General features: G+C 46.3%; 1 protein-coding gene across 1 annotated transcript in view; it reads right to left on the bottom strand.

The window, feature by feature from the left end:
* Window positions 1-26,334, bottom strand: part of Taok3 (TAO kinase 3) — an 89,144-nt gene that overhangs the window by 42,421 nt on the left and 20,389 nt on the right. Inside the window, exons 8-11 of the mRNA XM_051161636.1 lie at window positions 21,692-21,785; window positions 21,088-21,169; window positions 10,188-10,355; window positions 7,260-7,469 (exon numbers count right to left, since the gene is read on the bottom strand). Coding sequence (XP_051017593.1) covers window positions 7,260-7,469; window positions 10,188-10,355; window positions 21,088-21,169; window positions 21,692-21,785 — 554 coding nt within the window. The remainder of the gene's footprint in view (window positions 1-7,259; window positions 7,470-10,187; window positions 10,356-21,087; window positions 21,170-21,691; window positions 21,786-26,334) is intronic.

Raw genomic sequence — 26,334 nt, forward strand, 5'->3', positions numbered from 1 at the left:
CATGGTGGCACACGCCCTTAATCCCAGCACTCTGTGGAGACAGAGGCAGGTGGATCACTGTGAGTTCAAGGCCAGACTGTTCTACAGAGTGAGTCCAGGACAGCCAAGGCTACACAGAGAAACCCTGTTTCAGAAAACCAAAAATAAAGAAAAAAAAAAAGTACATGTTCATATAATAGAGTGATATGTCACACAAAAGGCACAAACTTATGTCCTGGCCTGGGTCGTTATGTGTGGAAGCCACAGGTCGACAGTAGTATTTTCCTCCACTGTTTCCAAATTTGAGGCAGGGTGTCTCACTGAACTTGGAGCTTTGACGGGCTGGCCAGCAAACTGTGGGATTCTCCTGCCTCTGCCTCGTACTGCTGGGATCACAGGTGCATGCTGGGAGTGGAACCTGGCACTTATTAGGCACTTGGTAGGTGATGATGGCTCAATAAACTCAGGGGAGAGGTCTGAGGAGACTGTGAGAATATGACACTTTTCTCTTGGGTTATTTAACAGAATTCATGGTTGTATTTCATCAAAGCCTGCTGTTCTGTTCTTCCAGAAAGTTTTGAATGGTGACACACCCCACAGGAGTGAAACCCAAACCAGCTTTTCTCTGGCTGGAGCCTCGTACAGACACCCTCACTGGCCCTTCCGTGGGTGAGGGGCCAACAAACTCACCGCCCATCCTTTGCTCATTACAAAATGATCACTTTCATTGTTTTGTTGTGTTTGAGACAGGGTCTCTCTATGCAGCTCCGGCTGGCCTGGAACTCACTTTGTAGAGCAGGCTGGCTTCAGATTCACAGAGCTCCTCCTGCCTCTGCCCCCCCCCCCCATGTTGGCATTAAAGGTGTCCACCACTCCTGGCTTCACTTCACAGTTATTATAGGACCCTTGAAGTCGGGGGGAGGGGGTGGTTAGTTACCCCAACCTGAGGCTGGTAGATGGAGCAGGAAGAGTAGCAAAGGTCTGAAGTGAAGAGCTAGTGAGGGAAGGTAACAAGGAGCCGAGGACAGCACCAGACGGCATGAGACCGCACGGGACGGCAGGATGCTCCTCGCACCATCCTTCCTTCCTTTGCTCTTTGCTGAATGTGAGGGGAAGCAGCAAAGAACCCGGCCCTCTGTACAGCACAAGTGACCACAAGGCACGGGAGCAAAATGCACCTCGGACACCCTGACCCCTCAAGGATTTTCCTTTCTGCCACAAAATTGGAGAAAGCTGTTCTTTGATTTTTCAAAGAAGGCAACAGGGCTGGTGAGATGGCTTGACAGGTAAAGGTGCTTGCTGCTAAGCCTGATGACCCGAGCTGTACCCATTGTTCTCGGAGAGAACTAACAGAAAGCTGTGCTTTGACCTCCACACATGTGCTTTTAGTGTGCAGTGCATGTGCGTACACGCACACAGACACACATGCACACACACATTAAATGTCATAGAAGTGAGTGCAGACCCATGACCTGGCCGGGCGTGGTTGGCGCACATCTTTAATCCTAGCACTTGGGAGACAGAGGCAGGAGGATTGCGGTGAGTTTGAGGCCAGCCTGGTCTACAAAGTGAGTCCAGGACAACCAAAGCTACACAGAGAAACCCTGTCTCAAAACACACACACACACACACACACACACACACACACACACACACACACAAACCCCACAAAACCAACCAACCAACAACAACAACAAAACAAAAAACAAACAAAAAACCCCTAAAACCAAAACCCAGACCCATGATCTGCACATACTACACACACATACACAAATTTAAATTTAGGTTCTACACGAGACACAAAAGTACAGAACATAGCAGTGATACATATGGGCAAAAGTGTCATAACTAAATCCACTACTCTGCATGATAAAATGATTAAGAAAACATACTGGCAGGGAATACTAAGAACATGAGAAACTACTTGAAGTGACACAAATATTCTCTTGATCAGTAAACACCTATTAAATGTTGAGTTTTTTGATTGTGTTATAAACAGTTAAGAAGGCTGGAGTTCATGGTTCTAACGGTTCATGTTAAGTCTGAGAATCACTTGCACACATGCAGAAACATGTGCATGTGTAAATAACGAAACTCTAACCAGTGCACGCACAGGTATTTTTTAAACCTGAGTTTGATAAGATGGTCATCTGCCCTGTAAGAGGGTCATCTTCCAAGATGACAGGCGGGTCGGGTTTTGGCCTGCTGACCAAGGCCAAGTGTGGTGTAGCGTGGGAATCTGTTTTGGGCCTGGGAGTAGAGCACGGTGGGCCCCGTCAGCTTGGTCCTAGGGCTCCACTCCTCTGTTTTGGTGTCAAGCATGTAATTGCCCTCTTGTTTGTTAGTAGGCAAACTCCAAGGCAACGCTGGAGGTATCTAACCCTCCGGTGCCTGTTTCTCAGACCTGATCATCACGCCGTTGAGTATCTGTCCCCACTCACTCAGTCTATGCTGTCCCAGAGACCCTTCCAGGTACCGGGAAATCTTACGTTCTGCTCATGGGATAATAGACAAACTAACGTATTATATTTGTGGGTATGTTTTAAAGATTAAAAAAAATATTTTCTTTATGAGTGCCTCTGCATGTGGGTGCTGGTGTCCTCAGAAGCCAAAAGGTGTTTAATTTCCTGGAGCTGGGTTCACACACACACACACACACACACACACACACACACACACACACACACAGTGTGTTATAACACAATAATATATAATATATGATGTAACTAATATAACATAATAATATATAATTATATATTTATGTATACTATACTCTAATATAAAATATAATTACATATTTACTGGTGTGGGGTTTGAACCCAGGACCTCGCACATGTAAGGCAGACATCTACTTCTGAGCTGCATCCTAAGCTCTCTGTCTCACTGTTTTTAAACTTTCTTTACGTATGTGTTCGCTTGCATGAGTTTGTGTGCACCATGCATGTGAAGGTGCCCTTAAAGGCCAGAAGAGGTGGTCAGACCCCCTGGTGCTGGAGTGACAGATGGCTGTGAGCTGTGTCACATGAGCGCTGGGAGCCAGGGCTAGTCCTCTGCAAGGGCAGCCAGTGCTCTGGGCCACTGAGCACTCTCAGAGCCCTTGTTGACTTTTGAGGTGAGCTCTCCCTGTGCAGCCAGGCAGGACTCGAACCTGTGACCCTGTGGTCTCAGAGCCTGGGACAGGAGAGGAATGTTGGGCTTCTGCCATTAAACCTGGTCCCTAATATAATTTTGTATAGTGAATCGATAGACACTAAAAAGAAGACAATTAGAATAATGATTAGAACAGAACTTGTTTACTGGCTTTCTGCGACAGGACATAACCCTGGCAGACTGGGGACCGGTACATAAAATCACACCCTTGATTTCTTTGGTCTTTGTGGTTTTACATGGGAGCTGAGCCCTCTGTGAGGGAGTGCTGCTGGTGCACATCCTTTCTTGCTGCCCATATTTAATGACTCAAGCAGGAAGAAGCAGCTTGACTACTTGTCCGTCCTCTCACAGCCACCATCCCAGGGGAACATGGGACAGGAAAACAAAACACCCAGGTGCTGGAGAGTGGTTAAGAGCACTTATTGGGGGCTGGAGAGATGGCTCAGCAGTTAAGGGTACTGACTGATCTTTCAGAGGACTCAGGTTCAAATCCCAGGTCACATGGTAGCTCTGTCTGTGAGCTAAGATCTGACAACGTCACAAACACACACACACACACACACACACACACACTCAGACAAAACACTAATGCACACACACACACAAAAAATTTTTTTTAAAAGCACCTATTGCTCTTGCAGAGGACCTGGGTTTGGTTCAGTTCACAGATATCTGTAACTCTGGCTCCAGGGGCCCTGATGCCTTCTTTTGGCTCTGAGGCACCTGAGTACACATGTTGCATTCATGCACATGCATGTATGCGCATGCGCACGCGCGCACGCACGCGCACACACACATACAAATAAGCAAACATAAAATGAAGATCCTGTCTTGTTTCTGCTTCCTGGAAAGTGTAACCAGGCACTCAAACGTCTGACACTCCATGTGGCGTGGTGTGGCTGCTGTCCATTTGCGTGGCAAGGGAACCACTTGGGCAGTACTTCTAGAAAAATATCCTTACAGGGACATCTCAGGTGGGCTGCACCCCGCCCCCCCGCCCTGCTGCCCCCTGGGAGACAGGGAAGCAGATGTAGCACAGCTGGGGAGGCTGCTGCTCTTGGGGCTGTGGAAGCAAAGGCTGGGGAAGCCACTCTCTGGTGGAGCCCTTGTCACCTCGTGCAGTGGGGGCCCCTGAGCTACCTCTCCAGCAGCCCAGAAGGTCCACTCTACTGCTCTCCTTGGTTCTCTGTGGTCACGGGGCCAAGACCTGTCAGCACCCATGAAGACGAAAGCCTTCTTTTGTTTTAGTTTTTACATTTTTATTTATTTTATGCCTCCTTCTCCCCTCTATGAGCACATGCATGCCACAGCGCATAGGCAGAAGACAACACTGCAGAGTGGGGCCTCTCCTATCTCGGGGATTGAACTCAGGTTTGGCAACCAACACCTTTTCCCACTGAACCACCTTCTTGACCCAAAACTTCCTTTTCTACACTTTGATACCCGACCATTTGCCTATAATCCAAAGAGGCCAGCTAGCATTGAGCCAAATGGCTTTCTCTATCTGCCCCATATCACCCATTTCCTTACACTTGCCTATCCATCTTCCAGGCCCCAGCTTCTTTGCCTTTTGCCCTGTACCTTGCGATGCAAAGCTCTTCCTGCCCTGAGGCCTTTGTACTTGTTGCTCTCGGGTTCACTCCCACCTCCCATCTCAAGCTATAATGTTTCCATTTGTCTGTGACATTTCACCTAAAATGTCATCCTGGGCAAACCTTCCACTATTCCCTGGTAGACCAAACCTTCCTGTTACCCAGAGCAAATTTCATAAGAACACTCCATACGAATGGCTCAGATATTAAAAAAAAAAAAAAAAAAAAAAAAAAGTAAGGACTTGGGGGTGCTGAAGAGATGGACCAGAGGCTAAGAGCCCTTGCTGCCTTTGCAAAGGACCCTGGTTCAGTTCCCATCACCCAAACCCATAATCACCTGCAACTCCAGTTCCAGATTAGACACCATCTTCCAGCCTCCATGGGCACTGCATGCACATGGTACATGTAGACATATGTACTAACACTCACACACATGAAATAAAAATAAATACTTTTTTAAAAATGACAAGGGGTCTTTATAATTTCATAGTGTGGGATGTTTACCTCAAGCCAAAGCAATCGCACTGAAGTAAACAGTAACTTTTCTCATAAGGACTTTTAACTTATGATAGGTTTGTATAAATCGAGCATTCTGCTGGTTAGGTTTCCACCACCATGATACACGCTAGGGTCATCTGGAAGAGGGAACTTCAACTGACAAACTGCCTCTGTCAGACTGGCCTGTGAGCAAGCCTGTGGCACATCTTCTTGAATGATGCTTGATGTGTTAGGGCCCCGCCCAGTGTGGTTGGTACCAGTCCTGGGTACTTTAAGGAAGCAGGCTAAGCAAGCCAGGAGGAGCAAGCCAGTGAGCAGCACACCTCCATGGTCCTTACATCAGTTCCTGTCTCCAGGCTCCCGCCCTGACTTCCCTGGGTGATGGGGTGTGACCTGAGAGTTGTGAGGTGAAATAAACCCTTTTCCTCCTCGTGTTGCTGTTGGTCATGTGTTTATCATAGCACCAGAAAGGAAACAGGACAAGGCCCCTTAGTGAGCACCATTCATTAAGAGCTAGAAGTTAATGGGCTGGCTTAGCAGGTGAGGAGGCCAGCCTGCCACCAAGCCCAATGACCTCAGCTCATCCCTGGAACCCACATGGTGGAAGAGATCACCTCTGCATGTGTGCTGTGCTACACACGAGGGCACCCTCCCCACAAAACAAACCAACAAGCAAATCTGTAAATGCTGGTAGCTGGCAGGGAGCTAGCCTTAGAAGAAGGATAAACAATAAATTCTAGAAACCATAGAGAAGAATGAAAACCACCCCTAAAACACGTGAGACTATAGATTCCAAAACACTTAGTACCCCTGCCCCTGGTGCTGGGAGTTGAATGGGGTGGGGGGGGGCAGGGTACCCGCCCATGACAGGCATGGATGCTACCAATGAGCTCCACCTTCATTCCTCCTGTATCGCTGCTGTTATCTTGTCTTTGACTTTTCATTTTGAGACAGGGTCCTGATAAACTGCTCATCTTGAACTCCCTGTGTAGCCCTGGCAAGCTTTGAACTTGCCATCCCCCTGCCTCAGGCTCTTGGGTCTCTGGGATTAAAGACCAGAACCACCAGGCCTAGCTGTAAGTGTTCTTCTGCACAGTCACATGGGAAGCACTGATGCCTGAGGTGTGAAGGCTACTGCTTACAGAGGATGGGTCAGTGTCTGTCCAGGAGGACTTGGGGATCGCTTCTCTTCTCTATCTTTCTTCTTTCCTTCCTTCCTCCCTTTCTTTTTAATTTCTTTTTTTTTTTTTTTTTTTTTTTTTTTTTTTTTTTTTGAGACAGGGTCTCTCTGTGTAGCCTTGGCTGTCCTGGACTCAATTTGTAGACCAGGCTGGCCTCAGACTCATAGAGATCCACCTCTCATTGCCTCCTGATTGCTGGGGTTTCAGGTGTGTGCCACCATGCTCTGATTTCCTTCCTCTTTTCAAATTTTTATTTATTAATTCATGTGTGTGAGCGTTTTGTTATCTGCATATATATTTATGCATTGTGCATGTCTGGTGTCTGAGGAGGTCAGAAGAGGGTGTCAGAGCCACAGGACTGGAGTTACAGATGGTTGTTAGCCACCACGAGGGTGCTGAGAACTGAACCTTAACCCCGGTCCTCTGGAAGAACAACCAGTGCTCTTAACCACTGAGCCACCTCTCCAGCCTCTTTTTGTTTGTCCCCCCACCCCTTTTGAAACTGGATTTTACAGGCTGTCTTACTGCTCATGACGTAACCCAGGGCAGCCTTGAACTTGTGGCAATCCTCCACCCCCCACCCCCGGCCTTCCATGGGCTGGGATCCTAGACATATGCTGCCATGCCCCACTGGGACTTCTTTACCATTCTGCTGGATGGAGCCAGCCATCAGAGCAACCAGAGAGGGTAAAGCAATAGATCAGGTGTGACCAGCACGGTCTTATGCCGGGTCATCCTAAGACATCCTCCTGATGCTTTGGCTGCTAAGAAGAAACCCAGCCTCCTGAAAGCAGCATGTCCCAAGCTGCCTTTGCTTTGACCACCCAAGCCTGGCTGGTGACGGCCCTGGGATGCTCACCTTCTTGTGTACCATGGAGGAGGAATTGGAGTTGACTGTGCCTTCATCCTCCTGCATCATGATGAGCTCAGGACCGCTCTCGTCCATGACCTCCTGCATGCTGTTCACGCTGCTGCTCCGGCTGCCCGTGCTCACTGACACGCTGGGGATGGAGTGGATGCTGCCCAGGCTGTCCACCTCTCTGCTCAGGTTGCTGCTGTGCTCGCTGTCCTGTAAGAAATGGGCAGTGGGCTCAAACAAACAAACAAACAAACAAACAAAACCCCAAAATACCTGGGAGGTCCACAGCTGACCCAATGACTGGGCCACTTGAGAACTCAATTCTGCAGTGACAAATTGATTTTCTGTGTGCGTGCGTGCATGCGTGTGTGTGTGTATGTGTGTGTGTGTGTATGCATAGTGCACAGAGCTGAACGCTGGGTGTTGTTCCTTATAAAGAGCCATTCACCTTGAGTTTTGAGACACAGTCTCTCAGTGGTGGGAGCCCACCAAGTAGGCGAGACTGGCTGGCCTATGAACTCCAGGGATGTTTTTGTCTTTGCTTGCCCAGAGCTAGGATTACAAGCCGGTACTATGCGCTCTGGTGATGAAACTCAGGTCCTGTGTTTGCACAGCTTTGACTTATCAGGTCCTCACTCGTATCTCTCATGGAGGATCTTTGGGGAACGCTCTACCACGATCAGACATCTCACTCACTTTCATTCCTCCCCTAGGGCCACTCTGAATACGCTACCACGCCAGGGCTCTCCACTGCTACACAGGACCATGATACTACGGCATTGTTCCCTGTGAGTGTCATGAGTCCAGACTTGGGAGGGCTCTTTGGGGATACCATGGTCCTCCAGAGAGACACTGCTGGCCACCAAAGTGACGATCTCTGCAATACTCGCAGTTGTCACCTGAAACTGGAGTGGAGTGAATGAGGGCTTCAGAGGGGACAAGCCGTACGCCCTCCGCAGGTTCATACGAGGCAGGGATAGGAATTCTACCATCTGAGGTAGGTAGTTAGGCTCTGCCTGCCTTAAGCGATTCTGTCATGCTTACCTCTGCGATCTCATTTACGAAGTCTGTTAGGACAATCTTCTCCACAAGATTGATCGATGCCACTGAGTCAATTTAGTTACAGATAAACTCTGTTTTCAAGCCCTACTATACACAAATGAGCTTAGTAGGTTGAGAACACAAGCAGTCACTCAGTAGTATAAAAATGATAGACAATACACTACTTTTTTCTTTTTCATGTTTTGAAGACAGGGCCTCAGTTATGTCGCCAGGGCTGTCCTGGCACAGAATCACTCTGCTTCTGCCTCCCTAGTACTGGGACTAAAGATGTGTGCTTCCATACCTACTGCCAACATACTGTATTTTAATGCATTCATTATCTCAATTAAAGGATACCAACTGTGTATATCAATCAAGAGATTTCTATAGTCTAGCTTCTATTTTTGAATCTTATTGATAAAATACTTTTGTTTCATTAAAGTTGAAAAATCATACTCACTCTTCCTATTTATTTTTCTAAAATTTATCTCCCCCCCCCATGTGTGTGTGTGTGTGTGTGTGTGTGTGTGTGTGTGTGCACATGCCACAGAACATGTGCGACGGTGGGCTTGGGAGGGGTCAGAGGATAACTTGCAGTCATTGGTTCTTTCCCTCCACCATGTGGGCCCTGGAGGTCTCAGGTACCTTTTCTGGCTGAGCCAGTCAGCTGACCCTCGTCCAGTTTCTTTAGCTAAATGAGAGGCCAGGAAGCCATCTTCCTTTTGAAAACCATCATATGTACACCGACTAGAGAGAAGCAGTTGTGGGGACACAGGCCCCACGCTGAGGTGACCTCAAACTCACGCTGACTCTTTCTTCTTGGGTCTTTGCTTGTTTGAGACAGGTTCTTTTTTTTTTTTTTTTTAAGATCTGTCTTTAGATTTATTTATTATGTATACAATGCTCTGCCTGCGTGTGTGCCTTCCCACCAGAAGGGGGCACCAGATCTCATTCTGGTTATGAGCCATCATGTGGTTGCTGGGAATTGAACTCAGGACCTCTGGTGGAGCAGCCAGTGCTCTTAGCCTCTAAGCTATCCCTCCAGCCTTTGAGACAGGTTCTTACTCTGTGGCCCAAGCTGGCCTCAAATCCACAATCCTCCTGCCTCAGCCTTAAAGGGCAGAGACGGCAGGCATGCACTGCCATGCCCAGCCTCTCCCTGAGGCTGACACGCTTTCAGGCCACACAGGATCAATTACATCACTCTCTCAGGGAGAGCTACATGTTAGCAGGCCCCATTTACTATTCCCAAAAACACTGCCCTTCCCATCCCAGGCCACTTAAGCTCTGCAGCCAGGACCATCCTCCTGAAGGAGGGCACTTTCCTGGGTTTAAAATGCGCCAAGCCCTGGGTAGGAGAAGAGCACAGCCTCTGCCTTGGCTGAGAGCTACTAGGGGCTAGTGAAGGGTTTTCTTCACGGGTGTGGTCCCTGGTAGGCTGACAAGTGCCAGATCACCTCATACTCACATGCACATGGGCAGCACTGACTGGACTCAGTGGGTTAAAAAGGAGCTGTGAAGTTGGGAGGCTAGGGGAGGCTGGGTGGGGTGGTCTTAGAGGAGCCGGAGGGGAGCAGGGGCTAAATGTGACTGAAAGGCTTTGTATGCACATGTGCAATTCTCGAACTAAAAATATATTAAAAACTGTGCTATGCCTATTCATAAATGCCCAACTCAACTTATGATACCCACCCCCACTGCGGCCCTGGCTCCACCCAGTACTGGGGGAACATTTCACATTCTGCCTTAAAGTAGAGTTACTGCATTTATGTCTCTGTTACCCTGGGCATCTCTTAGGGGAGGTAGCACCAATTACTTCTGCATCCTCCAAAATGGTTGCCCAAGTCTGGAAGTTTCTCACAGAAGCTAAGGTAAGGAGAAACCTACTTCCTCTTCTTCTTGGGACTCGTTCAAGGGTCCGTTCCGGGCCTCTTGGAAGAGGATCTTCTTCATCTTTCTGTACTGCAGATTGTCCAGCTCTCGGACAGCATCCTTTGTCCTCTGGATGAGGTCGATGAGAACCCGCGGTGGCCGCTCCCTCCGAATGAAGTCGTGCTGAACAGGGGAGGAAGAACTGGTGATGAGCAAGTGTTACCTTTAGGTGCGATGCATGTCAGCAGGCAGGGAAGGGCGAACAGGTTTGGGGACCTTTGAAATAAAGGTGATCTTGAGGCTGGTGTCCCTCATGGTGGCTCCCCCTTACAAAGAGATAATAATGCTTCTACTTCCTGTCCCAGGTTCCACTTTGCAGACTCTAGAGCAATGGCTCTCAACCCTCCTAATGCTCCGACCCTTTAATACGGCTCCTCTTGTGGTGATCCCCAACCATAACATTATTTTTGTTGCTACTTTGCAACTTTACTTTTGTTACTGTTATAAACCATAATGTAAATATGTGATATTCAGGGTATCTGACATGTGACCCGCAAAGGGGTTGTGGCTTACAGGTTGAGAACCTCTATTCTACATACTCCATGGGAATTTGTATTTTGTTTTGCTAAGCAAGGCAGTGCACAATTAATTTTTTGTTTTGTTTTGTTTTTGTTTTTTGAGACAGGGTTTCTCTGTGTAGCCTTGGCTATCCTAGACTCACTCTGTAGACCAGGCTGGCCTTGAACTCACAGCGATCCACCTGCCTCTGCCTCCCAAGTGCTGGGATTAAATGCGTGCACCACCACGCCCGGCTCAGTGCACAATTCTAATTCCAGCACTTGGGAGGCAGCGGCAAGAAGATCTCTGTCTCTGTGGATATGAAGACAACCTTGTCCACATAGTGAGTTTCAGGCCAGCCAGGGCTACATCATGAGACCTCGTAAAACAAAACAAAACAAAACAACCTTTCTCTTTTTAGTTACAAATGTTTATGGTATACAGCGTGATGCTTCGGTACAAATGGTGAAGTAATTACTGTAGACTGGGCAGTTACCAGACCATCATCTTCCATTCCCGAGTAAGTAGCCAGGGTGCTTAAAAAACCACGGTCTTCAAATTTTACAAGACACCTACAGTCTTCAGGTCAGACCTTAGGCCTTAATACTGACCATCTTGCACAACTGCAAGCCTTGGCTTTGTACCTCACCCTCCTCAATTCTCTCTTACATATTTATTTGTATGCACACACAAGTGTCAAGGTCAGAGGACAACCTGAGGGGGTCAGTCCTGCCCTTCTTCCACGTGGGCCCTAGAGATTAAATTCAGGTCTTCAGGCAGGATGGCAAACTCCTTTACCTACTTAGCCATCTTGTCTGTCCCAAATCTCATTTCCACCCCCAAACCATCTTTCTACTCTTTTTTTTTTTTTTTTTGTATCTTTAATTAAAAAAAAAAAAAAGTGTGTAAATTCTACATGTACGCAGTGTTGTTTGAGCCTTTCTTTATATATCTAACTTACCTTACTAGAGTCATCCATATTGGCACATATTGTAGGCTTTTTCCCTTTCCCCACTTCTCCCCTCCTTTAATTGAGACAGGGTCTCACGTGGCCCAGGCTGGCCTTGAACTCAGTATGTTGCCCTCTGATCCCCCTGCCTCCACATCCCGAGGGTTGGGCACCATGCCTGGCTAGAACGTCTCTTCCTAGGCTGAAAACTCCGGTGGTTTGTTTCCATACATTGGCTGCTATGGGTAATGCTATAATAATTATAGGATGCTGGGGGCTGGAGAGATGGCTCAGGGGTTAAGAGCCCTAACTGCTCTTCCAGAGGTCCTGAGTTCAATTCCCAGCAACCACATGGTGGCTCACAACCATCTATAATGTGATCTGGTGCCCTCTTCTGGCCTGCAGGTGTACATGAAGGCAGAGCACTGTATACATAATAAATAAATAAATAAATATTAAAAAATAATTATAGGATGCAGACATCTTTACAAGATACTGAATTCCGTTTCTTTCAGATATGAACCCAGAGGATGGAATCCTGGATCAGATACAGTCTTGTTTTTTTAATTCTCTTGGGAGGGCCCACTCTGATTTCCACAATGTTTACACCAGTTAATAATTATCCCCTTTGCTCTGGAGCTATGTTAACTCCTGAGATCTACTTTATCATATATATAATATAAGAAATAAAAATTATTACAACTTGGGGCTAGAGAGATGGTATAGTGGTTGGGAGCACTGGCTGCTGTTACAGAGGACCTGGGTTCAGTTCCCAGCACCTACATGATGGCTGGCAACTGCCTCTAACTCCAGTTCCAGAGAATCTGATGCCCTCTTCTGTCCTCTGTAGGAACTGCATGCAGATAATCACATATACACATGCAGGCAACCACTCATACACATAAAATAAAACCCATTTTCAAAAAAATCATGAGAGCCAGGCGTGGTGGCACATGCCTTTAATCTTAGCACTCGGGAGGCAGAGGCAGACATATCTCTGTGAGTTCAAGGACACAGCAAAATCCTGTCTTGAACAACCACAACCACAACCACAACAACAGCAAATAAACAAAAACAAAAAAAACTCACGAGACCCTTAAGTAATGGCAGATGGGTTTGTCCTTTCCAAAGCTGAGATGAGATGAAGCCCATCCCAGCCACAGTCTGCTTCACCCTCCCCTCTCCCTTCACCAACTTTTGGAAAACAGACTTGTGCAAATTTTATTTTCTCTTTCCTTTAGACATACAGTGAAGAATACTGCATAAGCTCGCTTACTGGCCATACAATTTAGATAGAAAACATGGCAACTGTTCAGTCCACCAGAGGTCAGGGGTCCTGTGAGGCTGCCTCCCACTAAAGAGCTGGACAGACAGGATCAAAGGTACAGGGTCTCTGAGGAGGGGTAAGCACCGTCCTCCATCCTGAGCTGCTGTTGGTACTTCGGTTGTGGGGGATCCCTCTGTCCACAACACTCTTGACTTTACGCTATGAGATGCTGAGTACATCTTCTGAAACGTGGAAGTACTCTACACCCGAAATAAGTCTCTGTCTACTGGGTAAAGCCTGTTGCACCAGGCCCCTGCTTTTCTTCCAGACCTGGTCCTTCTTGCTTCCCCTCCTATCCAGTGCACATCACATTCTAGAGGATGGTAGCTCTGGTCCTGCAGCTGCCACGCCTATGCTCTGCTCAAATTCTTTGCCTGCACTTCTAGACCCTTGTTGTTTTCCACGCTCTTGCAATCAAAAGGTCCAGATCCCTTTAAGAGAATGACTTGTAAACCAGGGATGGTTCGTGCTTGTCATCCCAGTATTGAGAGGCAGAGGCAGGAAGGTCTCTGAGTTTACAACCAGCCTAGTCTACTCACAGTGAGTCTCTGGCCAGGTAAAGCTACATAGCAAGACCCTGTCTCAAACAACAACAAGATAATAACCTTATTGTTTAGAGATTCAAATAATATACAAAAACAAATAAAGAGAATTAAAGAAGTGATTTCCAAATCCCATCATCCAGAAACAATACTGTAAAATTATGGGGTGCCAATTTAGATCTCATCCACACTGCCCCCTCCCCAAGAACAATGGCTTTCAAGAGATAATTTCAAAGGCCAGGTGTGGTGGCGCACACCTTTAATCCCAGCACTCGGGAGGCAGAGGCAGGTGGATCAATATTCATTCCAGGTCAGCCTGCTTTACAAAGTGAGTCCAGGACAGCCAAGGCTACACAGAGAAATCCTGTCTCAAAAAAAACCAAAAGAGAAATAATTTCAAAAAGGAACCTTACCATACATTCTAATTTAAGTATAATCTATAAAATTGAAGCTGGACTAGAATTTAACAGAATTAGAAGAAAGTGAAATAAAAATAAGTGCTTAATCTTAGTTCTAGTTTTCCTTTCTTTCTTTCTTTTTGTTTTTACTCACAGAGCTATCTATTCCTAAACCTCTTTTTAAAATTAAGGACCACCTAGCTGGACGCAGTGGCACACGCCTGTAATCCCAGCACTCGGGAGGCAGAGGCAGGAGGATCTCTGTGAGTTTGAGTTCAGCCTGGTCTACAACGTGAGTGCAGGACAGCCAAGGCTACACAGAGAAACCCTGTTTTGAAAAACAAGCAAACAATAAGGACTACCATGAATTTGAGAGAAAGCTGGGTAGAAATGTCACAGTTGGAAGGAGGAAAGGGAAAGGAGAAATGATGTAATTATATTTGAATTTCAAAAATTAAAAGCTACAGAACCTGGGTACGGATGTGATCTACAAAACAAAACAAACAAATAAAAATAAATGAATAAATTTAATTACATTAAAGAGACTCAATGGGTAAACGTGCTTGCCACTAGACTGATGATGACCTGAGTGTGATCCCTGGGACCCACACTGGAAGGACTGACAGCAAGCGACAGATGTGTTGGGGGATGCTCATGAGCACATGTATGCGTACACATGCACATATACTCTCTTAAAAATATATATGTATATAATAAAATATTTCAAAAATAAAAGAGAAAATATCATAAAAGGCTTAAGAGACCTGAGTTACCTTTATCAAAAAACTATATTTTTTATCTGAAAAAACAGAAAGATTAATTAATTTTCCGGCCCCCGTTTCCTCCAGTTGCCTTTGTTCTTTTTATTTTGCCAGTGTTTACCACGTCACATTGTGGTTTTTAAACATTTTAATAATTCTTACCTTAGCTCCATATTTAAACCATTCAATATAAAAAATGTTTTAATGTCAGAAAGAAAATATAAGGAAAGAAGGGTTATTTTAAAAATATTCAGGAACAAGTAGGTAGCTAGCTGGAGGAAAAGTGTGGGCTAACTCACTTGTTTTCAAAATCCACACAAGAATCTCTTCAGCACAAAGAATGCTAAAGGATATGAGACTTTTGTCAGATGTGGGGTTGGTGAAGACCTTTTCCCAGTCTGTAGGCTGTCGCTTAGTTCTACTGACAGTGTCTCCTGCCTTACAGAAGCTTCTCAGCCTCATGAGGTCCCATTTGTTAATTGTTGACCTTAAGGCCTGGGCTGATGGTGTACTGTTCAGGAAGCTGTCTCCTGTGCCTATGTGTTCCAGGCTCTTCCCCACTTTTTCCTCTAACCGATTTAATGTCCCTGGGTTTTATGTTGAGGTCTTTAATCCACTTGGACTTGAGTTTTGTGCATGATGACAAATATGGGTCTAATTGCATTTTTCTACATGTAGACATCCAGTTAGACCAGCACCATGTGTTGAAGATGCTATCGTTTTTCCATTGAATAGATTTGGCTTTGTCAAAAATCAAGTGACCAAATGTGTGTGGATTCATCTCTGGGTCTTCAATTCGATTCCATTGATCCACCAGCCTATTGCTGTGCCAGTACCATGCTGTTTTAATTACTGTTGTTCTGTAGTACAGCTTGAGATCGGGGATGGAGAGTCCTCCGGAGGATCTTTTATTGTATAGGATTGTTTTTGCTATTCTGGGCTTTTTGTTTCTCCATATGAAGTTGAGAATTGATCTTTCAATGCCTTCAAAATATTTTGTAGGTATTTTGATAGGGATTGCATTGAATCTGTAAATTGCTTTTGGCAAGATGGCCATTTTTACTATGTTAATTCTCCTGACCCACGAACAATGGAGGTTCCTCCATCTTCTGTTATCATCTTCAATCTTTTCTTCAGAGATTTAAAGTTTTTTTCAAACAAGTCCTTCACTTGCTTGGTTAGAGTTACTCCTAGATATTTTATCTTGCTTGTGGCTATATATTTCTTCCCCTGCGTGTTTGTCATTTGTACATAGGAAGGACTCTTTAATAGCATCCTGCCTGGATACTTTATTTACTTTATGTTTGGGGACTGGGTCAAGGACTGTTGTGAGCCACCACGTGGGTGCTGGCCATCAAACCTGGCCCTTTAGGAGAGCAGCCAGTGCTCTTAACTGCTGAGCCATCCCCTCCAGCCCTGAGATCTGAAATTTGTATTGTAGGGGTCTTTCATATCTTGGTTAGGTTTATTCCAAATTATCTTTTTGATGTTATTGTGAGTGGAAGTGTTCCCACGATCACTGACAGCACCTCCAGTACCAGGCACTGTACACCTTTATTGAAATGACTGGTCAGGGTATTGTAAGTGACACCAAAAAAAATATAGATTATATATGTAGCCCTCATTTGACTCTCAAGGGTTGAGGGTGGGTCCCTAGTGCCCTGTACTTAGGACAGGTGCCATGTACTTATGACACAGGAATCATGATTTGAGCTGCATCTGACCTGAGAGCATCTTTCCTGTGGTGTAGCTTCCACGGTGCCAGAAATTACGATGAAAGCTGCCAAGGGGGGAGAACAAATAAACAGTCCTGCCCAACCATAACACCCATGAAACCTGACAGTCACCAGCATGGCACAACATTACACTTTTATAGTGTGATAAGTGGCACTCACATGTTGGTGGCAACCGGTAGCTGTTTAGTTGGACTTAAGGCCTACCCAACAGGAAGGACATCACGCCTCATACTGGAAACCTAGCGTACCCCTGGGGCTAGTGATGTCATAGTCTTTAGAAAGAATCACTACCTAGACCACTGTAATTCCTTATTCTCAATCTTTTCCTTAGATCCACAGATAAGCGTAGCTATCACCCCTCATCAAAGAATCTTCTTTTAATAGTAAATTGAGACCGCCACAGAAAGCTGAAACTGGACACAGCGCAGAGATCAATGTGCATCTATCACAGCTCCCACCTCTGTGGCTCAGGGACACCATGGAAGAGGGGGGCGGAGAGAAGGTAAGAGCCAGGATACCAGGAAGTGTGATCCATTCCCTCCTAGGAAAGGCTGCACAAACAAGACAGAACAATGGCACCATCAGTGGACGTGCTAATGCGGAAAAGAGAACAATTTTGTGGAGTCCTACCCCCGGGTAAATTACTACAGGCAACAGCTGAAAAGAGAATTAGCGTCTCCCAGCAGGGAGTCCATTATTAGTTCTCCAATGCAGAATGGTCAGCCTTGAAACTATACACTACCGACAAAAATGGACCCAGCAGGTTGTATTTTTATATATTTGTGCATACACATGTACATATGCACATATATGTAATAATAATGATGATGATAATTAATAATAATAATTTTTTAAAAGGAGGCTATGAACTTGAGTATGGAGGAATGCCTTGAGTGGATGTAGCAGTTGTCAATAAAGCGCTGTTTAGCCAATCAGCTGGGCAGAAGGACAGGAAGTGGAAGGCGGGGCTTCCAGGAAAGGAGGCGGAGCCGGGAGTTGACAGTTTTGAGAGTACAGTGAGTGGAAAGAAGCTGCCCGAGTAGGGTCAGATTGGCAACTGCTTGGGATGTAGTAGGTTATGAGGACATAGGATAGAGTAGTTTATTTTAGTTTACTGGTAGATTAGTAGCAGTTTAGATTCTGCCCAGGGCAGTGCTTGTAGCTTTGAATTACACTTCAGTCTCATTGTATCGGTTACTGGCGTCCTAGGCCGTATTGATACCCTGACTGCAACACTTGAGACTGAGGGACATGAGAGGAGTTTGAGGGGAAGGAAACTGGGAGACGCTTATGGGAGGAAAGGGTGTGGTTCAAGTGAGGTAATTACTTTAATTTCAATTAAAGCCATTTTATCTTAAGAAAGAACTCTAAAGTAAAAGTAACAAAGATGTTTGCAAGATTCATTATAAGTTAGTGAGGAAAAATCAACAACTAACAGACGTACAGAGGCTACAGACCAGAAAACAGAAATGGCCTCACCACATCTTAGAAAAGAGACTCAACTAAGAGATGAGAAAGAAAACTTAAACTACACCCAGAGGAATTGCCCTCTTGTGCCCTCTGTCTCCCTCTCTCTGTCTGTCTCTCTCTTTCTCTCTGCACACGCGTTATGTGCAGCTCCATTGGCACAGTGCTGGCTTTACAGGGATGAGGCCCTAGCTTTGACCTCTAGGACTACCCATGGTCAAAAAGAACCCAAACAAAGCTGGAAAAAAATCTTATTTAAAAAAAAACACACACACACACAGAACAAAAAAAGAGAGGGGAAAAAAAAAAAAAACAAAAAAACCAAACCATAGCCAGTTACATTTTTCACCAATCCAAGCAGTGCAATTTAGACCATTCACACTTGGCCAGTGGAGCTGTAAAGTGCACGGCGATCTGGCTGTACGCAGTCCAGCCTAAGCTCCACTTTCCCTCTTGTGAGTGCTGTCATGCCTAGGACATCGATGCTCCCTGTAGGGCAGGGTGTAAGGAGGGAGGGAAGGGGAGTGAGTACAAAGCTGGCCACTTTCCCAGCATGCACCAGGTCCTGGGATCAATTCTTGAAGTGTAACTGTTTTCCTCCTAGATTAAAGCCTTCCATGTTCATTAAGATGTGTGGGTGTCGGGGTGTTTCCAGAATGGTAGAACAGTGTGTTCTAAACAGAGGTAAACAATCCTACAAGGAAGCTCTTTAAGCTCAGGAAGAAGACAACTCAAGGGTTTCAGGAAGTCCCAGAAACTGACTGGATTCACTAGACTTCCCCTCCCCAAGCATTTATAAACAGTAAAGGCTCCCGAGGATCACTCTCAGAGCAGCTGAGTGAGGCACCTGGAAAGGACACTCTCCAGCCTGTAGAGCTGCTTGCAGGCTGTGCAGTGGGCTCCAGGTGTCCAGCTTTGTGAGCTGTCACCTGTGCCGGGGTGGGCTTTGGTGAAGTATCTGTCCTTGTGTCAGCTTTTCTGCTCCTGTAAGTAACCTCGGTAAAACTCAAGGCTCCTCAAGTTGGGCTTTGGTCTGTCTTCAGATCCCTATCTGCAGAGTGTAGCCTGCTGTTTTTATCTTCACAGGTACAGTGTCACACAAAATCCTCATTACTTAAAAACCCATTATTTTGCATGTCAACATTTCTGTGTGTGTATGTGATATGTGTGTGGACAAGTGTACATGCTTGTGAGTACATGTGTGGAGGTTGGTAGAGGATGTTGGCTATCTTGCTCCACTACTTCCTGTCTTATTCCTTTGAGACAGAGCCTTTCACTAAACATGGAGATAGGCTGGTGCCCAGCAAGCCTCAGTGTCCATCCTGTCTCTGAGGTTACAGGTTCATGTAGCCCTGCCCTGCTTTTCACGAAGGTGCTGGGATCCGAACTTGGATCCTCACACTTCTGCAGCAAGTGCTCTTACCACTGAGCCATCTCCCAGCCAAATATAAACTATGCATTTATTTTTGTTTTATATGTATGAACAATTACAACTTATTTTGTTTGCGGGGCAGGGTGTGTGTATTTTGGCTGCACATTGTGTGTGTGTGCGATGCCTACAGAGGCCAAAAGAGGCCACTGGATCCCCTGAAACTGGAGTTACAGATGTTTGTGAGCTGTCATGTGGGCGCTGGGAACTGAACCAGGTCCTTGAAGGAGCATCTAGGGCTCTGAATGGCTGAGCCATTGCTTCCGTCTCACAGCTGCCACTGTTTTAGGCCTGACAGACTGGAGTAATGCAACCCTTCAGAGTTTTTCTTATAAACAAACCCACAAACAGAATTGCTCATAAGGGGATGCATTCTGAAAATGAAATGAACAACAGGACTGATTAAACACACACACACACACACACACACACACACACACACACACACACACACTAGAGCGTAGAGATCTGAAAACATCTACACCAGGAGGGACCCCATCCACTGCTAGCATGTTGAGAGACCAGAGCATCATCTCTTAAACTCAAAAGACAACAAAGAACAGAGAGAGGCTCAAATCAAACCAATGTGTATGTGCTTTAATGTATCCACTAAAAAAAAAAAAAAAGGCAGAAAGCAAAGTAGAAAAAAAGTATAAAACTTAAACTTTGTGTTGTTGTTTGAGACAGACTCTCATGTAGTCAAGGAGGCTGGCCTTGAACTACTGATGCTCTTACCTCCAGAGCGTGGCCTGATGAATGCACAGTCCTAGAACACCAGCACTAGGTAAGTGGAGGCAGGAGGATCATCCCTTCAAGATCAGCCTGGGCACATGTTGAGATCACGGGCATGCCGCCATGACCTCTTGAGTATAACAGTGTCACACTCTCCTAGCTCGTCTGCATGACCTGAGTACCTGCCCTTACATCTTCTGGGCCTGGATTTGACACCAACCTAACTGAAATGTGCAGAGCTAGCATTGGCAAATCATCCTGAGAGCTCATTCAAGTTCAGTCAGAAAACCCTTGGCATGGCGAGGCAAGCAGAGCAGGGAGTTGAAATTGGCTGGTTCTAAGGCAAAACAGGTGGGTGGGAAGGAAAAACTTACCCACGGGAGGAGGGTTGGGTGGGGGTTCCTGTTTGTTCGTTTGTTTTTCAAGACAGGGTTTCTCTGTGTAGCCTTGGCTGTCCTAGACTCACTTTGTAGATCAGACCGGCCTCAAACTCACAGCAATCCACCTGCCTCTGCCTTGTGAGTGCTGGATTAAAGGCACGTGCTACCATGCCCAGCTTGGTTTTTTTGTTTTTGAGACAGGGTCTCTCTGTGTTAGCCTTGGCTGCCCTGGACTTGCTTTGTAGATCAAGCTGGCCTCAAACTCACAGTGATCTATCTGCTTCTGCTTCCCAAGTACTGGGATTAAAGGCGTGCGCCACCACCATTTATTTACTATGTATACAGTGTTCTGCCTGCATGTATGCTTGCTCACCAGAAGAGGGCACCAGATCTCATTATAGATGGTTATAAGTCACCATGTGGTTGCTCAGAATTGAACTCAGGACCTCTGGAAGAGCAGACAGTGCTCTTAACCTCTGAGCCATCTCTCCAGCCTCAACCTTCCTGGTTTTTGTGCCTATTTCCATCTTTGCATGAGCCAGTGTGTCACAGCGCTCAGACACAGAGTAACTGACCCTTATTGCCCTTGTACCCAGACTTCATGGCCCCTCCTCAGATGGAAACTGGAAAACTTACCCTTAACAGTTCCTCCGCAGCTGGTCTTTCTTGAGGTATTTTGTGCAAGCAGTTATCAACGAATCTCCTGAAGGAATCTGTCCTGTGTGAGCAAAAAACACCAAGGAGAGCAGTGAGGGGCTGTGGGACATGCCTCGTCCAGAAGGTGAAGAGCATGGGAAAGAACACTTTGCAGGGCTGGAGAGATGGCTCAGAGGTTAAGAGCACTGGCTGCTCTTCCAGAGGTCTTAAGTTCAATTCCCAGCAACCACATGGTGGCTCACAGGCATCTATAATGTGATCTAATGCCCTCTTATGGCATGCAGGCGTACATGGAGGCAGAGCACTATATACATAGTAAATAAATATTAAAAAAAAGAACACTTTGCAACTTGGGAGATTGTGTATGTGCATGGCATGTGTGTGTGTGTGTGTGTGTGTGTGTGTGTGTGTGTGTGTGTGTGTGTGCGCGTGCACGCACACATACAAAGGCACACTGCTTGCGGGGCACCCGTTCTTACTGTTGTTGCGATGGAAGAATGCAATAGTGTTTTAGGGCAGACCTTTGAATGTCGTTGAGTGGGAATGTCAGATACCAACAGCGAGTTTCTTGGGGATGTCTTACCATTCCCTGGACTGTAGCGTGGGGGAGTCATTCTGAGCAATGTGGTAGAGGGCGCTCATGGCATTCATGTTGAAGAGGGGGGGCTTGCGCTCCGCTGGAAGAGGAAGGAAACGCACACAGTAAGGCATTCTCGAAAGTAGTAAGGTAGGTAGCGAGGTCAGGACTACCAACATGACGTCATCTGCTTGTTGTATTCTTAGGGTCAGCTCAAAGGAGCATTTGCTGGTCACTCACTGTCCACTAGAATGTTCCTAACAGATCCTTTTTCAAAATAGTGAGAGGAAGTTTCCTTATTTTTTCACAGTGTCTGCATAGATTGGTGTTGGCCTATTTTCCAATGGCGAGGTGTGAATATCTGTTTGTGTATTTTAATTGAAAATACATATTCATTAAATAAAACCAGAAAGCAGAATAGAACAAAATATATATTATTATCAAACGGAGGATCTGGGAGAGACAGCTCAGCAGTTAAGAGCATTGACTGCTCTTGCAGAGGACCCAGGTTTAGTTTTCAGTACCTACATGGTGGCTCATAACCATCCATTAACCCCAGGTCCGGGGGATCTAACACCCTCTCCTGGGCATTGCATACACATGGTGTAGTAAAAAAAATACAGGCAAACCCATTATACATATAAAATAAATAAATCTCTTTTTAAAAGACTATATATTATTGTAGAATGGGATTTGTTTGTTTGTTTATTTGCGACATGGTGTTACTTAGCCTAGAGGCTGGTGTATTTCTGTGAGTTTGAGCCCAGCCTGTTTTATTTATTTATTTATAATTTTTAAAAATTATTTTTATTTTATGTGCATTTGTGTTTTGCAGTCTTGAAGTTACAGACAGTTCTGAGCTGCCATGTGGGTGCTGGGGATTGAACCTGGGTCCTCTGGAAGAGTAGTCAGTGCTCTTAACCGCTGAGCCATCTCTCCAGCCACAGCCTGTTTTAAAGAGTATTTCCAGTATGGCCAGGGGTACATAGTGAGATATTGTTCCAAAATAAATAGATAATAAAACTTTTAAAAAAGAAAAGGGGATGATTTGGAGTGACTTCTTAGACTTTTTAAAAGTGTTTATTCCTTCATGGCCTCACATCCATTACAGGCCTCAGTGAGTTCTTGCTGGATGGGTTCTGTGGATGCCTCTGGCATGGCCTTTTATGGCCCTGCAAGGATTTCTTCCCTCCCTCTACTGCCCACTCCTTCCTGCCCTTTCTTCTCTCCAGGGTCTCCCACCCCTCTCTCCAGGGTCTCCAACATAGTCCTAGCTGGTTGCCCTCTTCAGTAGCGGGGATCACCTGTGTGCACCATCAAGCAACTGCTGTCTGTTTACATGCATCAAGTAGAAACTGGTTCAAACTGGTAGATGGTGTGTGAACTGCTCTGAGCAAGAGCCAAGTGAACAAACACTTCAGGCACAGGGGAGAGACAGATGGTTTGGGGCTATTTTTCAGGAAGCGGACTCAAGTTTGTAGAGCGCGGTGTTCTGGCAACGTCAAGTTTTCAAGCCACGGGGAACTAGGAACTCCTGTGGACACCAGTGGGTTCCCATTCCTCCTAGCACTAAGGTCAGACCCTTGGGCAGCATCTGCCGGTCTCCGTCAGCCTGTTCTGTTCTGAGAACACGGGCCTCTTTCCCCGCTCTCTGGAGCCATCTCAGGGTTCACTGAAGCCATCAAGCACAGGCCATTTCACATGGATGCTTTCAGTCGGACTCTGTGACTTTTAACAGGTTAACTTTTCAAATATGTTTTAAGTAAAAATCTTTTTTTGGAGAGGGAGTCTTGCTATGCTGCTCAGGCTGGTCTGAAACTCCTGGGCTCACTGGTCCTCTTGTCTGTCTCCTGAGTAGCTGAGAACTTGTGAGTTCCTGCTCAGCTTTGGTTCACTGGTTCACACTCCTCCCACTTCAGCCCTGTTGTGGCTTGAAGATGAAATTCCCCCACAGGCTCATGGCATGCTTGAACACTAGGTCCCTCAGCTGCTGATGCTGTTCTAGAAGGCTGTGGAACCTCCTGGAGGTGGGCCCTCGCTGGACGAAGTGAGTCATGGAGTGGGATGGGGGTGGGGCACAGGTCTTGGGAATTTTTTGCGGGGGAGGAATTTTTTTTATAGCCCCTCCCCACTTACTGTCAGTTATGGCTCTGTTTCTGGACTGTGGAAACTATGTAACCAAACTGACTTAAGCTGCCAAGACCACACCTTCCCTGCCAGGGTGGACTGTATCCCCTCAAACTGTGAGCGCAAACTAAACTTTCCTGCCTTAGGTTGGTTCTTGTCAGGTGTTTGGTCATAGTAGTGAGTAACTAATAAGAACTCATTTTGTTTCTGCAGTAATTTAATGCATTTTTAAATTTTTATTTATTTGTATTGTGCGTAGCATTGGTGTTTTGCCTGCATGTATGTCTGTGTGAGGGTGTCAGATCTCGGAGTTACAGACAGTTGTGAGCTGCCATGTGGGTGCTAGGAATTGAACCCAGGTTCTTTGAAAGAGCAGTCAGTGCTTTTAACAGCTGAGCCATCTCTCCAGCCCCTAAATGCATATTTATTGAGGGCTTATGCTATTACAGCACAAGAATTGCCACACAAACCACCGGAACACCAATCTCAGTGAGAAATTGATGATTTATTTGAACACCTTTTCCAAGCTGATCAATCAGGGCCACAGCAAGGACTCAGGAGCCTAACTGTGACATCGACCTATTCTTAGGGCAGTCTTTTATAGGAAAACCCAGGGTAGAAGATGGAGGCAGGGACAAAATCCATTATGGCTAACCATACAAAGCAATATTATATTTTTGGCTAGCTAGATAAAACATTATCAGCTAACCTGTAAGCTGATTCGTCCCAAGTAGGTAAGCTGATGGTTAGGGTCTTTCAGAGTACATCCAAAGTGTAGGCAGATGTGTAGATAACAAAAGTGCAATAAGAGCAGTCAGAGGGCAGCCACTGAATCATCTAGTGTAGGTTAACTAGACCCTCTGGCAGGGAATGTTAGTGCCAGCTATAATCACTACTGCTAGGAAGCAGAGGTACAAAGTTAAAAATGCTTGCACTTAATTTCACCTTATAAACAAAATGGAGGCTGAATACAGAAATGGCTGTAGCTATGTCAAAAGAGTAGGCCTCAGCAATGCTATGTAAGTGATCCTTCCTCAGGGAAGCCTTCTTTGATGTTTGTCATTGCAGTCTATATCTTTGCTGCATTTTGGGCCCACACATTACAACCTTTGTGAGTCTGTGTCCTTCCTAAGTGTATGTCCCCTCTGCTAAACTTTAGGGGCGGCGATGCCCTTCATTTTCTTCTTCACTCTTGTTTCCAGTGCAGAGGACTCAGCTCGGGACATAGCACTCACAAAAACTTGCTAAATAAATTAACAAAGGGCAGCCTAGTGCAAAGGACTGTGTCCACAAAGAATCTGTGTGGGCTGCTGGGATGGATCCGTGTCTAAGGAGATTGCAGGCAAACCTGAGTGCCTAAATTTAATCCCTGGGTCCAGATGGCAGAAGAAAAGAAATGACTCTGGCAAGCTGCTTCCTAACCTCCACTTATGTGCCATGACACTCACATGTACCCCAACATACATACATACATATCTTTCTATCTATTTTTTTTTCAAGACAGGGTTTCTCTGTGTAGCCTTGGCTGTCCTGGACTCGCTTTGTAGACCAGGCTGGCCTCGAACTCACAGCGATCCGCCTGCCTCTACCTCTCGAATGCTGGGATTAAAGGCGTGCGCCACCATGCCCGGCTTAGGCTTCAAGGCTGAGTTGTTGTCCACACTACGTTTGGTTTTTGTTTTTGTTTTTGTCTCTTCTGAGACAGGGTCTCATGTAGCCCAGGCTGGCCTTGAAATCACTATGTAACACAGGATGACCCCGAACTTCTGATCCTCCTGTCTCCGCCTTCCATGTGCTAGGACTACAGACATGGTACACCACACCCAGTTTGTTTAGCGTGGGAACTGAACCTAGGGGCTTCATGCATGGTAGACAAGCACTCTACCAACTAGGCTACACCCCCAGGTCCAGTATCCCCTCTCTTTTAAACTTCTGTTTCCTTTATTTAGTGCCCCCTTTACTGCTTCTCTTATGCAAATCAGCATTCCTCTGAGCTAGTTTTGCCTGACAGTTTTCTAATCAATCCCTTTGATGGTAAGCCCATCACATGGTGTCTGACGTAAGCTCCAAGACCTGGCCTCTTCATTATGTCTATGCCTGTTTGCTACACAAAGACATTTAAAATGTGCACACACACACACACACACACACACACACACGCACGCACGCACCTGGCACAAGCCATGACAGCTAGCCTTCAGCTGGTGGGAAAATCACTACAGTAGAGAAACCAGAGCCCTCCTCCAAACGCTGGATTTGAAAGATCTGGTCTACACTTGAATCCTTTGCAAATGAACTACTACCACCTCCCCCCCCCCCCCCCCCCCCCCCCCCCCCCCCCCCCCCCCCCCCCCCCCCCCCCCCCCCCCCCCCCCCCCCCCCCCCCCCCCCCCCCCCCCCCCCCCCCCCCCCCCCCCCCCCCCCCCCCCCCCCCCCCCCCCCCCCCCCCCGCAACCCCCTAGCCAGCTGAGCCTGGTGCTGAAGGCCTGTAATCCCAGCACTGGGCAGGATAAAACCACAGG

This window comes from Acomys russatus, chromosome 19 (assembly GCF_903995435.1).
Source record: "Acomys russatus chromosome 19, mAcoRus1.1, whole genome shotgun sequence".
NCBI classification, from domain to species: domain Eukaryota; kingdom Metazoa; phylum Chordata; class Mammalia; order Rodentia; family Muridae; genus Acomys; species Acomys russatus.